The 14,906-nt window shown below is 51.9% G+C and overlaps 1 protein-coding gene across 1 annotated transcript; it reads left to right on the forward strand.

The window, feature by feature from the left end:
- Nucleotides 1-6,528: 6,528 nt before the first annotated feature.
- LOC138101385 (olfactory receptor 14C36-like) lies at nucleotides 6,529-14,002 on the forward strand. Its single transcript, XM_068999190.1, has 3 exons — nucleotides 6,529-6,620; nucleotides 8,525-8,603; nucleotides 8,790-14,002. Exon 3 carries the CDS (start codon nucleotides 12,756-12,758, stop codon nucleotides 13,686-13,688), a length of 933 nt encoding a protein of 310 aa, XP_068855291.1. The 5' UTR covers nucleotides 6,529-6,620; nucleotides 8,525-8,603; nucleotides 8,790-12,755; the 3' UTR covers nucleotides 13,689-14,002.
- The last annotated feature ends 904 nt before the right edge of the window (nucleotides 14,003-14,906 follow it).

Here is a 14,906-nt window from a genome sequence, read left to right on the forward strand (position 1 = left end):
CTGGGCCCTGCTGCCCACAGCAGCCTTGGGGCTCTGCGCTGCTGAGCTTTTGACGGGGTACCCTTCCTTCCCGGAGCAGGGTGAGAGAGCAGAGGAGGCTGCTGTTCTGCTGAGCTCTTTATTTCATAGTCTCACAGCTTTCTTGAAGGCAGAGTTCGAAGGGGGTTACATGATAAAGGCAAGCAGTGACAGCAAACAGCAGGAAAACACAGCTTCTTCTTCCTCTTCTATATGCTCTATATGCTCTATATATTCTGTATGCTCTATTGTCTATATGCTCTTGTCATAGGTTAGCAAGCATAGTCCCGGAAGGGATATCCTTGCTAAGGGGTGCTTACAGCTTCCTCTGGGACCTGATAGAACCTATCAGCTGGCCAGTTTGAATATGGACAATTCTTTAAGCCACTTAAAGTTGTGACCGCCTCTGTGATCCACACTTAAGAATAGACAAACTCCCCCCCAAGCCCTCTCTCGTTTCCGGCGCTGGGACAGGTGGCTGCAGGCCCCGTGCGGGGGCCAGCGGGCCCGGCCAGGCCCTGCTTGGGCCAGGCCGGGCCGGGCCACAGCCAGCCTGGAGCCATGGGCCTGTTCCAGCCATGGAACCCCCCCCCCCCCACTGCCTTGCCGTGGGCAGCCGGAGCGGCTCGGAACCCCCCCTCTCCACTGCGGCCGAGATTCAGCAAAGCGGCACCTCTGTCCGGCAGAGGTCAGGTGACCAACTGCGATAAGCCACATTCCAGCTACAAGGCCGAGGTGAGATTAACCCTTTTATTGCTGTGAAGAGCTGAAAACCTGAGGGAAGAGAGAGAGGAGATGCTTAAAGCTGAAAGTCTGTTGTGAAGCTATGATATATCAGAGTATCCTGTTGTAATTTCATGAAGATATGGGGGGTGGAGTGTTCAACTCGTAAGCAATAGGCAGATGCTGCCGCAGCTGTAATTTCATGAGAAGTTTGGACAGAGAGAGATGAATCAGATGAACCAGATGAGGACTTTTGCTCCAAAGAGGAAAGGAGAAAAACCTCAATTCCTAGAGATGCTTCCAGAGATAGTTTTAAAGATGAAGATGACCCTTTGCTCCCAGTGAAGGAGAAGGGCCTCTGTTTTTCTTTGTTTCTGAACAGCTCAACCTTAAAATTGTACCCCAGAAAACTTTCAAGAGTGGACCCTCGAAAGCAGTTGCGGGAAAAGCTGCAAGTCGGGGGAAGGGACTCACATCGCAAGCAGAGAGACTCCTCTTCCTAAATGGACTGAACAATATTTGGAAGTGGGTGGCTGTCTCGGTGTGATACTGTTTTCATAGCATGAGCAAAAAGAGACTTCTCTTTCTAAATGGACTAAACCAGGTTATTATGGAAGTGGTAAACAGACTGAACATCTTAAGGGTTGTCTTTACATTGTCAGTGGGAGACGGGAGGAAGGTGGGGGGAGGAGGAGAGTTCTAAAGGTGGTATAATTTTTTTCTTTTCTTCTTTTAGGTCTGTTAATAAACTTCTTTATATTCATTCAAGTTGGTGCCTGCTTTGCATTTCTCCTAATTCTTATCTCACAGAAGATAAACAGCAATGAGTATTTTAGACCAAACCACTACACTAAATTGGTGTTTCTGCCCGGTTACAAACCCAACCCGCGACAGCTCTATATATTCTCTGTAGTCTATACTCTATATGCTCTATACTCTATATGCTCTATACTCTATATGCTCTATACTCTAGACTCTATATTTTTTCTTGCAGAAGTGTGGATTATATTTGTTAATTGACCAATAAGATTAACACACGATTCTAGTTTTCCTTTTCTTAACCTATCCTGGTCTAATTCTAACAGTCGTAAGCCTTACACCAGTGTTACACAGGTATTACACAGATTTGCAGATGCAGTTTCTATCAGCTCTTATTGTTTATGTGAACACTCCATCTAAAAAATGTGAACAGTGTAATTCTATCCATATTTTGTCTAAAGTAAAGAATTCTGTGAAAAGGTAACACTGCTGCAGTAAGAACTGTGTTTAAGGTCTCTGCTGCAGCTTTTCAATGTTTCAGGCACTCCGCATATATTTCTACTAAAGGTTAAAATATCTATATTTCTATTTCACTTTGGTGTGACTTCATGTATCTCAGCTTGTCCAAAGGTTTTAATTCAACCCCTGTGCTTTGGCTTCCCTCTGGGCCTGAGTCCAGAGGAGCTTTCACTCCAACAAAACAGAACACTACAAGAAAAGTAAATGGAGTGGGAACTCAAGAGAGATTGAATTTTCTCTGATTCAACTCAAGGATTAATGCCATAGACTTCTGAGTGGAAGAATAATTAATTCATTCTCCTTAAGACAATAAATCAAGAGAATAAATCAGACTTTTGTATCAGGTCTGAGGGAGTAGATTGCATCCAACACAAGTTTTTCCTGTAGGATTTTTATTTTATTTTTTATTTTCTCAGGAGGTTGTATCAAGGCAGAAGAATTAAATTCAAGGTATTTGTAGCAAAGAGGTCTCTGCGGAACTGATTTTCCCAAATAAACATATCCCTTACCCCATATTCCATGACGGTAAGATTTTTTAATTTTAGACTCTAGTATATTGTACTGTATGTGTATTCAGAATACTTTGCAACAGTTAAATTTGCTTAAATTTAACTTCAGACATTTACTTAATTTTAAGAATTCACCTAATTTCAGCCATCTTTTAAAAAAGTATTTTCACACTTTTTTTTTTTTTTTTTGTCTGTTACCTTTTCTGTGAGGAGGATCATCATTTGGGTTTTCTCTTGGTGCCTCACTAATGCACTCTCAGAGCCATGCTCTGTGTTATTAATGTAGTAGTGGTCCGGGGTTCATGGATGGCTACTGCAGGAAACTTGATGGCCAGTAGTGAAAACAGCAAAAATAATGATGAGAGGAGCCACAGACGTTGTGATGTCTGAGAACTGTGAACTGCCAAAATCAAAAGGTCAGTACTCCTCTGGTTCAGAATGTCCTTCAGTTGGAGCTGGAACATACTTTGGGCTAAGAGCCTGAGCACAAGAGGCTGTAGCACCTATTTTGTTGAGCAGTTCCCTATTTCCCTACTCCATACTCCACTGCATTCCAGCATGTGATTTGCTGAGCTGTAGAATGTCCCTGAGTGGTATGATTGCCTGGAATGCTTGAAAATTTGGCTTCACATTCCTCAGTTTCTTTTCAGCATTTTCTCTGTTCCCCTCATTGCCTCACACCAGCCCCTGTTTTACTTCTAGATGGAGAACAAGGTTACAAAATACAACTTCTCTTCCTGTGTACTTTGAGGGGTTCTCACCTGTAATAATAAATGAAATAGTTTTCATTCCTTTTGATTCCTCCTGGTATGATGCAAAGAAAGGAAAGGTAGCTGGAACTATGGCTTTTTGGGGTGGCTGTTATACCAGAGCCCTGGATCTGTATTAGGGATATTCGTGTTGTCCAGACTGTCTCAGCAGAAAGAGGGAGGAGTGGAATGTTAATGTCAGGAGCTCATCCCTGTCCGTGATTTATTAAAAGAAGCCTGGCTTCATGTCTTAGGCCCTGAATTAAATACCTGCAGTTTGGCTGCATGAGTGTGTATCAATGTATCCCACTTCTGTGCAATGTCTGAAGGCCAGGGAACTGCCTTTGTTACCTCTCCTACTGGCACTGCTACAGGAGAAGGAAAGAAATCCAACTAATTTTTAATCAGCTAACGTGTCCCTTTTGGATACAGAATTCACTGAGAGCCATAAATACAGTGCATGGCTTCAATAAAGCATAAATGTGAATTTTAAACCACACCTGGAGCTGATGTTGCTTGGACTGAATGTGTGCACAGCCCAGTGTTTCTCCTCATCATCCCTATCATGAATTTCTGCCATTTTTCCTCTTCATTCCTGTCTGAACAAAAGCAGACTTTGTGCCACTGAGTTGAGAACATCCTTCTCAGGCTTCAGGAAACTGCCCCATCTCTTTGTTCACCATCTCGAGTGCTTTTCTCACTCCGAGAGGATGGTAACACCACAGGGACTCGTGTACTGACTGTGAGCAGCAAGCTTTGGCCCTGGTGAAACTGAAGGACCATAAGGCAAGGCAGGAATTTGTTAAGAAGTTCTCACTAATCCCTGGATTTGAGGGAATGATGGAATAAACGGCAAACCTTTTGCTTCAGGCACTGGAGCAGATGATTTTTCTAACAAATAATATTGTTTTGAGTGTTACTGAGCTCATTCACGTTGTGAGGGACTTTTTCTTTAAAGAACCATTGATTTCTTTGTACCTGAATAGCACAGCTTTTGAACAGCTGGGTGCTTTTGTGTTCCTTCTCCCGTTTATGATGTCAGTGTGCCTTTTACTGCATATCCAAGGACAGCTTTTAATTTTTCTCATTTTTAGCTTCACTTCCTAGTTTTTACAGTTAAGTGCATTTTTTATGTTGTAGGTCACCTGTCACATTTCCCTCGGGCAGTATCTGTACACTGCAAGTAATTCAGCCTCTCTCTTTCTGTTTCATCTCATGCTAATGGCTGGGAGATGTTATCTGGGCTAGCCAGGCTAAGGAACCTCCTGTTCTTGCCTGATTTTCTTTAGCTGAGAATCCTCTGGCTATCTCACTGCTCCTTGGAGTATCATGTTGCTCTGGGTTCTGCAGATAGTTATCTGAGGTGTGAACTGGCCAGATGAATTGCTGCCCTTTGTAAATGGCTCTGTTTAAATTTCTGTGCTATCTTGGACACCGCTTAAGGTGTTGGGTCCTTCTTGCTTCAGGTGCTGTAAATGGGAAGATGAGAAATTCCTTCCCATCACTGATGAAAGTCCTGGCCAATCTCCGTATCAGGGGAGATCTGTAATGTGATGAATTTCCTTTGCTGCAGTATCTGTGCCACGCTTTTCTCCCTTGTGTTTGATTGTTTATAACATACACAGATATATGTTTTACTTAGGGAAAATTTGGGAGCATGGGGTGTTCATACCTACTTGATAACATATTTTCAGTAGATATAACACATGAATGGAAAAAGGGAAGTGCAGCACAATGAGTGTGTTTTGGGTATCTCCTGCAGATGTTGAATCTGTCCACAAGAAGAGATTTTAAAGAAAGTTTTATTAATGAACATTGCATCATTACTTTTTTTATGCTTGCAGCTGCTAAGAGGGAAGGAAAGTCCCACGTCTCTCTTACACTTGTTGAAACACAGCATGATTTGTTGGTGTGTATAAATTTAAGCTAGCTATTTCTCATTTGACTTCATTTTGCTTTGGGCCAAGGTCCTCTGGAGTAACTGAAACAAAAGTAAAATGTCTGTTCTGATGTAATGATTGAATAAAATGCAAAAGGATAGCAAGTCAAATTAGATCCCCTTGCTGCTCATTGCCAGGAAGAGCTGGTTCATTAGACCAAAGCAGGATGGAAGTGATGAGCAATGTGCTTGCTTAAAGGATTCCTCTCTTGAGAGGGTGATGGTGTCACCTGGATCCTTGCAATCATCATCTGCTGCTTGCTGACAGCCTCTGAGGAACAAGCCTCAATGTCATCTGACCTGTCTGTGACCCATCGGCCTCGGGAAACAGCTGCTTTCTCTCATGCTGCGCTGGTTTGGAAAGGAAGGAAGAGGCAGGAAATTTGTTGACTTTCACCTGTGTGAGTGCTTTGGTGGCAACAAGATTGTGTCTTTTTAGGTAAGAAAGCATGTCTCCCTCTCTTAAAAAGCCTGGTGCTTGTTATCTTTGCTAAGCAATTGCAAAGAACCAATGAAATAGAGAGAGTGTTGTGGTGGATATTAACTTTTAATGATCTTACAGAACAGAGCCTCTCATAATTGGAATTCCTTAGCTCTACATAGGTATTGAAAATAAGAATGTAGTGAAGTTGCTTTATACGCTAGCAGATGATTTCCAAACACTTCAACCCAAAGGATTTAAAATTTATTATGCTAAGAAATTGCTTGGGACGTGCAACTCTTAGACAGTAACATTCCATGCTAAATAGACATCATCTGGTTATGTTGAAATGTAAAGACTCAACTGGGGTCTTGCTGAAAGCAGTGGTAGAAGTACTGTTGGCTTCACTAAATGCAGACCTGGGCCAGTGGGAACGATCCTGGTGCTGGGAGACAACAAGGTCTGCATGGAGGCGGGGGTGGGGGAAATCACGGTCAGGGGTTGGCCGCAGTATTTTAAGAACTATAAAGGACTTGGAATGGCCTGGGAAATTCTGTTCCGGGTAGAGATGATGATGGGATGGGTCAGCATTTAGGAAATGCTGATTAAATGAAGGGCACGTAGGGAGCTGAAGACATTGTGTTAAGGTGAGGAACAAGACCGGGACACTGCGCTGGGGCCCCGCGCACTTTTCAAGCCCGGCCGCCCCCACGGGCCGGGCCCCGCGGCTCCCGCTGCCGCCCCCCAGCACGGGGCTGTGTCCCAGACCCCACGCTCCAGCCCGAGGTTTGGGGGCGGCAGCGGAGCTGCTGGACGGAGGACGGCTGGAGGAGCAGGAGCGGGAGGAAGAGGAGGGATAAAGGGGGAGGAGCGAGAGGAAGAGGTGGTACAGAAGGGGCAGGAAGAGGAGCTTCCACGTGCATCCATCGCTCTCTGTGTCCGCAGCTCTCGGCTCCGGGAGCATCGTTCCCCTCATCCCGCAGGTGACTGGGGAGGGGCAGCTCGCCTGCGGGGTATCCGCCAGCTCCGAGGGAGTTTTGGGGCACCCCTAATCCTGAAGGGGCGGTGCTGGCAGCGGGGGACACGTGGCTCCGGCACCTCTGGCCCCAGCTGAGCCCCCCCGCCCCCAGCGCCCCCCGGAGCGGAATTTGGGGAGGGGGAGGTGGGGGCGGCCAGGCCGGGCCCCCCCGCGCTGTCCCGGCGGGGGCCGAGTGCGGGCGGGAGCCCCGCGGGGCCCGGCCCTGCCCGGGCACGGCTGATGCCGCCCGCCCGCGCTCCGCACTGGTCCGGACTGGTGCTCCCAGTGCCGTGCGGGGCGGGGCCGCTCTGGGGACCCCCCAGGGCACAGCGCGGCTGCTTTGGGGCTGTCGGCAGCGCCCGGCGCTGGGCATGGGGCGTGTGGGGGCAGCTGGGGCCGCACTGGTGGCACTGGTGGTGCTGGGAGCCCCCCCGGCCGCGGGGTGAGCGGTGAGAAGGGGGGCGGGTCTGGGACCCCAAATTGAGCGAAATGGGGAATGGAACCCCCAAAGTGAGCAGGAGGGGCCTGGAACCCCCAAAACCAAGGCCGGGGGAGGGGAGATGGGGATTGGGGATGGGGAAGGTGCAGAAGGGGGGGGGGCGAGAGGGGGCTGGGACCCCCAAACAAAGCGGGAGAGGGATGGGACACCCAAATTGAGCTGGAATGGGGCTGTGGATTGGGGGAACGCTGAGAAAGGGGAGGAGAGGGGAGGGAAAGGTGGGGTTGGGACAGCAGAAGAGCGGTTCCATGGGGGTGCAGCCCTGTCCCCCAGCACCTGAGCCCTGGAGCGATTCACTGGGGCTCTGGGGAAGGGAGGGATCCACACTGGGGGGTCCCCAACCCCCCTGTCCATCCCTGGAGCTGATCAGGGAGCTTCCCCCACACAGCAGGCCGTGCTGTGGCAGCCGTGGGGCAGAGTGGGTGGGAAAGGGGGGGCAGGGTGGGAGTGGAGGAGGAGTGGGAGGAAGAGGAGGGAGAGAGGAGGAGGAGGAGCTGGAGAACCACGAGGTTCCACCGCCCACCCACTGTGTCCACAGCACCCCCAGCCCCGGTAGCATCTTCCCCCCATGCTGCAGGTGAGCGGGGAGGGGGAGCTCACCCCAAACCTATCGGGGGGTCACAAGGAGGGGTTTTTTTGGAGGGGTGTTTGGAGCTTGCAGATTCTGGAATCGAGCCCAAGCTGTCCTTGCATGTCCCTGGGAGGGATTTTTTGGGCCAGAGGGGATATGTGGATCTTACAGGACTCCAAAGCTGAGCTATAATTGCCCCTTGGGGGTCTTGGGAGGTCCATGTGAGGATCACCCGGTCCTGGCGGGGTTGGACATTGGCTTTGGGGATCCCCAGGAGAGCGGGGGGCTGGAACACGGGACCCCTGGAGTGGGGAGAGCAGAGAGGGACGATACCAGAGCTGGGGGACCCCCAAGAGCCTGGAGGGGTGGGGGGGCCTGGAGATGAGGTGGGGTTGGGATCTCTCAGCCCTAAAAGGGGCGGTGAGGAGAGGGGGGAGCCCCAAGTGCCTGGAGTGGAGGGAGGCTGAAGAGGGGGACCCTGGGACCTCTGGGAGCCAAAGCAGAATCAGGAAAAAAGGGACCTGTGGGACCCCCAAAACCCCCCAGCATCCCTAAGCAGGACTCCGGAGAGGGGGATCCCCAGGACCCATGGGACCCCCAGCAGCCCTGACAAGAGGGACCCCCAGAACCCCAAAGTGCAGAGACTAGAAAGGGGCAACTCCTGGAGGCTTTTTTTGGAGTCACCCTTGATTTTTTGTTGGTTTTATGGACACCAGGTACCCGGTGACTTCTAAAGATGGACTTGGGCAGGAGGAAGCCCCAGCCCAACACACTCATCCCTTGTTTCTCCCCAAACCAGGATTTCCCATTCCCAGCCCTTGGCCGGATGGAGGAGGAGGCTGTGAGGAAGAGGAAGATGCCCCAGGACCCCCAGGCTGGTGAGGAGGAAGTCAGTGCCCCTTTCCCCCTCTGTCCTGCTCCATCTCCCAGCCCAGCATCGCCCCCGGCTGCAGGACAACCCCGCTGCCGACACTGTCCTGCCGGGGACGGACTGGGGGGATCTCCTTCCCCTTCCCTGTGGCACGGAGGCAAATCCCATCCTCTCCTTGTCCTTCCTCCCCCAGACAAGGAGCTGAGCACGGAGCCCAGGGAGGACAAATCCCCGCGGCAGAACCTGGTGGAAGAGACCGTTTTGAGCGGCTCCACAGCGCAGGAATCCAATGGGGAGGAAAAGCCCCAGAGATTCCGCAGGAGGAGGGGCTGCAAACGCAGCCCAGGGTGCTCTGAGGAGGAAAGACCCACCCTGTGCCGGGAAGGCGGCCGGAGATCCAGCCAGAGGTCAGAGCTGGTGGTTCATGAGCAGCTTCACGATGGGGAGAAGCCCCACAAGTGTGGGGAATGTGGGAAGAGCTTCAGGTGGAGCTCCAACCTGATTGTCCATCAAAGGAGTCACACTGGGGAGAGGCCCTATGAGTGTGGGGAATGTGAGAAGAGCTTCAGCCAGAGATGCACCCTGATCCGCCACCAGAGGTTACACACTGGAGAGAGGCCCTATGAGTGTGGGGAATGTGGGAAGAGCTGTGTCACAATCTCCAACCTACGTATCCACCAGAGGATCCACACCAGGGAGAGGCCCTACGAGTGTCCCTTAGTGTGGGAAGAGGTTTCAGACCAGCTCCCATCTCCTCCTGCACAAGCGGATTCACATGGATGAGAGGCACTTCCGCTGCTCCGAGTGCCGGAGGGGCTTCAAGCAAAACTCCCACCTCGTCACCCACCGGCGCATCCACACTGGGGAGAGGCCCTACGAGTGTCCCCAGTGTGGGAAGAGCTTCTCCAGGAGCTCTCACTTGACCCAACACCAACGGAGGCACCGCTAAGGGAAGCCCTGCGAGTGCCCCGAGTGCGGGAAGAGCTTTGTCCTCTGCTCCAACTCCATCTCCCATCAGAGGACCCACGTTTGGCAGAGCCCTGGTGACCCACATTCCCTGTGATCCAGGTTGGGAAGACCCCTGGCTGGTGCTCTCCACGTTCTCCTGGATCCCTGTAGGCACCTGGGTGAATGCAGGGGCAGGAACATCCATCGGGACTCAGATCAACATTGGAGACTCATTGGGAAGAGCTGATTTTTTACCTTTACACCCTAAAATTTTCATCTGCTCTGTCCAATTGTTTCTTCATGTGACTGCGGAGAGAAACAATGGACTCTACACGATTCGGTGTGAATCAGGCAGAAGCCATTTTATTGATGACCTACTGTCCCTCATATACAGTTCTTGCTTTCCCTACACGCGATGGTGCATTATTATTACTGGTTAAGGGCTATTTTCACACGCTGCTTTATGCTTTGTGATTGGCTCTTGTCTGTGTGTCACACTGTCTGTCGTGTATGTCACAACTGTCCTTCAGTTTGCATTTTCTTATCCTTTTCTTCCTTTGCTTGTTCCTCATTCACATCCTCCCCAGTGCTGCTTGTTCCTTTCTCACAACGTCGCCATGGACTCTTCCCCTGTGTAGGTGCTCAAGTCCTTCTGTCTTACGTGCTCTGGTTCTTCTGTTTTATGGCTGGTTCATGATATGTCCATTTTCTAGTAAAAACATGGTTTCCACAGTCTGGAGGCATCAATGGGTCCCACTGAGCTCCATGCCCACCACAGGCTCCTCAGGGACTCCTTGGAGGAGAGAATTGGAGGCCGGGATTGCACAAAGCTCTCAGAGACTCCCAGGCAAAAGCCAAAGTCCTTTGAAAACCCTGCAGTCCCTGGGAGCATTCAGGAGCCCCCCAGGGCCATTCCTGACCAAGGCTCCCCAGGGACTCCTTCCAGCAGATCCCTGAGGCCACTGGGATGTGGGGGAATGCTGAGGGCAGGACAAGGGGCTGACAGTGCCCAGCCTTGCTGGGGCTGTGCCCAGGAGGCCCCAGGGCCTCAGCACAAGGTGTCTCCTCCCAGCCCTTGGTGGCACAGACGCTGCTGTGCCCCAGGGCACCAAGACTTGCCTTCTCTTTGTCCCCCCTGCCATCCCTGCCTCCAGTTCTCTGCTCTGACTGCAGCCTGGGGACACTTTCTCAGTCGTGTCCCTCACTGGGACCCATGAAAACTTCCAGAAACTTTGAAGTTCAATTCTGACTTGAATCCTTGAGAGGTTTCTGCCAGTCCCTGCCAGGAACTGATGTTCAGGGCCTCAGCACCAAGCCCCGAGAGGGTCATTCCAGTCCTTGTGCTGTGTCTGTGCTGCTGAGCTGGGCCGGGCTCCTGGCACAGAGGCAGCTCCAGGCAAGCGGCAGCGCTGCAGAGAGACAGCTCTGGCCAGGAGCAGCTCCTGGGCACAGCCCAGCAGGGCTGGGGCACTGCCTGCAGCCAGCCCGGGCACAGCACAGGGGCACACAGGGCTTCAACTCAGCCGGGGCTGGGAAGGGGCTGGGAAGTGACTGGGGGAGAATCACTCCCAGCCCCTGGCACAGGAAGCCTCTGGCTGCAGGACACGGCAGCTGCAGCTCCTGGAGGGATCTCCTAAAGCTGCAACATCCCCCTGCCTACGGATTCTGTGAGTACAACTCAGAGCATCTCGAGTGCAGGGGAGGTGAAATGCTCATGAGGCTCTGATGGGCTGAGGGTTTCTGATCACTCCCAGAATATTTCCAATACAAGGATTTTGATAGAAATGAGGAAATTTCCTGAGACTTTGTTTTCAGTTTCCTGCCACTGGAGAATGGTGGGGAGGGAGGATAAATATTAAAGGTGTTATGAATTTTGTCAGGTCCCTGGGACATCCGAACTGTTCCTTTCAGTGATCAGCAGGTGCACAGGAGATCCCTCGTGTGCTTTCAGCCACTCCTGTGCCCATGGACAGCACCAGCATCACCTTTGCTGGACCCATCAGGCTCAGTCTGAGCTGTCCTTTCTCCAAGCTGCAAGCAGAACCTGTCCCCAGCCAGTGCCCTGCACACAGGCAGGTTTCTGTAGGGCCAAGGAGAGTGCACAGAGATTTGGGGTCTGTGAGTGCTGGCAGGGAGAGATCAGGCACAGGGAAACAGCTCCAGGAGGAAAATCCCCAGGAAGCAGAGATGAGATCAGGGGAGGAGAGAAAACAAATGCAGAAATGTGTCAGGCAGAGTTTAGAGATCCCCACAGGATCCCCTCCAGTGCAGCCCCTCCCTCTGAAGAAGCCCCCTCCCTCCTGTGCCCCCCAGCCAAGCCTCTGCCCTCAGGGCCGGGGCTCCAAGGCGTGAAGCCCCTCCTGTGCAGGCAGAGCTGCAGCAGAGCTGTGGGGCAGCTCTGCGGTCCCGGGCCCAGTTCCCTCTGCAGAGCACAGGGCTGGGAGCAGCTGCCCGGCACTGGGGGGCTCTGGGAGGGGGCACCGCTGGCTCAGGGTGACGCTGGCCCCAGTGCCCGGCTGTGGGCAGGGCTGTCAGTGCAGCCAGGGCAGCAGCTCAATCTCCCTTCATCCAGTGCCAGCTCTGGGACTCTTGGCTCTCTCCCCGAGGTTTCCTTCCAAGCTGGGAGTTTCCTCCAGGATGCAAATCTGTCCTGGAGCATCTTTGTGTTATCTGAAAGGCCCAGAGAGAGGAGAAAAGCAGAGATGCTACAAGTGTGAAAATGCTGTCGGGTTGGTGAAATGAGCCAGGTGTGTCCTCGGCTACGAATGTGGTGCTGAGACCTTGAGAGAGGGACAGACATTTGGGGGTCTGTGGTGGATCCATCTGCTCCCAGCAGCACCTGGTGATCTTTAAGGGAAACATGGGAGGGTGAACCTTCTGCATTTGAGAAAAGTGAAACAGAGAAACTCTGAGCAGGTCAGAATGACAGAGCACCTCCCCTGAGTCTCCACTCATCATCTTGCCTTGCAAAAGTTGCTCTGTTCTCCCTGAGTGAAGCAGAAAGGTTGAGGATTTCTGATACCCAAGAATACCAGGAGAGATATGGGGGAGCTTAAAAACAAAAACCTCAGAACTCTTAAACCCCAAAGGGTGTCTGTGTGTGTTCCAGGGAGGGTGTACAGGAAATGGCTTTGATTGTGGTTACAGACATCTCCTCTAACTCTTCACTGTCTTTTTCTCCGTGGCAGAACCCAATGCCCGGACACAGCCAATGTCCAACAGCAGCTCCATCAGGCACTTCCTCCTGCTGCCATTGGCAGACACGCGGCAGCTGCAGCTCCTGCACTTCTGCCTCTTCCTGGGCATCTCCCTGGCTGCCCTCCTGGGCAACGGCCTCATCATCAGCGCCGGAGCCTGCGGCCAGCACCTGCACAGCCCCGTGTTCTTCTTCCTGCTCAGCCTGGCCCTCAGCGACCTGGGCTCCATCTGCACCACTGTCCCCAAGGCCATGCACAATTCCCTCTGGGGCACCAGGCACCTCTCCTACTCAGCATGTGCTGCTCAGGTGTCTCTGCTTGTCTTCTTCATGGGAGTAGAGCTTTCCCTCCTCACCATCATGTGCTACGACCGCTACGTGTCCATCTGCAAAGCCCTGCACTACGGGGCCCTCCTGGGCAGCAGAGCTTGTGTCCACATGGCAGCAGCTGCCTGGGCCAGTGCCTTTCTCTACGCTCTCATGCACACGGCCAATACATTTTCCCTGCCCCTGTGCCAGGGCAATGCCCTGGGCCAGTTCTTCTGGGAAATCCCACACATCCTCAAGCTCTCCTGCTCCAAATCCTACCTCAGGGAACTTGGGCTCATCGCTGTCAGTGCCTGTTTGGTGTTTGGCTGTTTTGTGTTCATTGTTTTCTCCTATGTGCAGATCTTCAGGGCTGTGCTGAGGATCCCCTCTGAGCAGGGCCGGCACAAAGCCTTTTCCACGTGCCTCCCTCACCTGGCCGTGCTCTCTCTGTTCCTCAGCTCTGCCATGTTTGCCCACCTGAAGCCCCCCTCCATCTCCTCCCCATCCCTGGATGTGGCAGTGTCAGTTCTGTACTCGGTGGTGCCTCCAGCCCTGAACCCCCTCATCTACAGCCTGAGGAACCAGGAGCTCAGGGATGCCCTGAGGAAAATGATGGCTGGATTTTTTCCGCAGCAATGAAGTGCCGGTTTTGTTCTCCACAGCTGCAGTGTAACTCAGTGCAGGCCCAGCCTGTCTGCTCAAGTTTTTCAGAGTGGTTGTGTGTGTGCAGGGTTTCCTTTTTCATTTTGTGATAATGTTGTGCACAATGGAACTTTATTTATCCTATCACCATCCCATTACTGGGATCATTCATCCTATTTAGAATTCACTGCTTACACCTCGAATTTTACCCAGAGACAATGGAAATGAGGAATCACCTCCTCTGTGCACTTTAGCAAAATAAAGGATCCTGCAGCAACTTGTTGGTCAGAAATGCTTCCTTTGAAACCTCATCTGAATCTGGCAGGGCAGTGCCTGTGTGCAGAGGGGGAGAGAAGCTGAGTCCCAGCACAGCAGCAGGGCCAGGCAGCAGCAGCACTCGGTGCTTTCAGAGCTGCTCTGTTTGTCCTTCCACGCTGTCCTTCTGTCCTTGGGGGAGTCCTCAGCTCTGGCTGCTGCGCTGCTGTCCTGCTCTGTGGCTGTCCTGTGAGCACAGGAGGGGTTGACAGATTTGTGTTATTTAAAAGTAGACAGCAGTGGCTGGAAGTGCTGGGCTGATCAGTGAAGTTTTTCAGAATTTTATGGCCCTGGCATGTGAGTCACAGGTGGATCACAGCAAGTCCTGGAGCTGCCAACCTGAACATGAATAACAGAATGGACAAAGCTGCAGCTTAAACGTGACTTAAAAATAAATCCCCAGAGTGGCCAGCCCAGAGATCGTGGTCTGTGAACTGGAACAACCACATTACAACAGGGACTGCAGACCCACCAAAACCCCACCCAAACCCAGCTCAGAGGGGCCATGGTGGCCCCGTGGCAACCACTGGGCACCAAAGCAGTGAAGCCGTGGAGAGCGAGAGGCTCAGTGGCTGACATTTCTGTGGGACGGGGCTGTCGTGTGAGGGGTGGGGGCTTTAGATCCCAGGGGAATCATTGCCCAGGGAGTTTTTGTTCAGGTCTTTAGTGCATTGATGCTGCCTGGACTCCAGGCACCCACCAAAGCTGCTCTCTCACTCCTGTCCACAGCTGGACAGGAGAGAGAAAATATAACAAAGAGTTCATGGGTTGAGATAAGGACCAGGAGAGATCCCTCATCCAACAACGTCCCAGGCAAAACAGGCTCAACTTACAGGTATCAAGTGAATTTATTAATAACAAAATCAGAGCAGGATAATGAGAAGTGAAAGAAGAGCTTTC

Source organism: Aphelocoma coerulescens, unplaced genomic scaffold (genome assembly GCF_041296385.1).
Source record: "Aphelocoma coerulescens isolate FSJ_1873_10779 unplaced genomic scaffold, UR_Acoe_1.0 HiC_scaffold_269, whole genome shotgun sequence".
Taxonomy (NCBI): domain Eukaryota; kingdom Metazoa; phylum Chordata; class Aves; order Passeriformes; family Corvidae; genus Aphelocoma; species Aphelocoma coerulescens.

Coding starts and splice junctions, on each gene's coding strand:
- LOC138101385 (XM_068999190.1), top strand. CDS start 12,756: ATGTCCAACAGCAGCTCCATCAGGCACTTCCTCCTGCTGCCATTGGCA.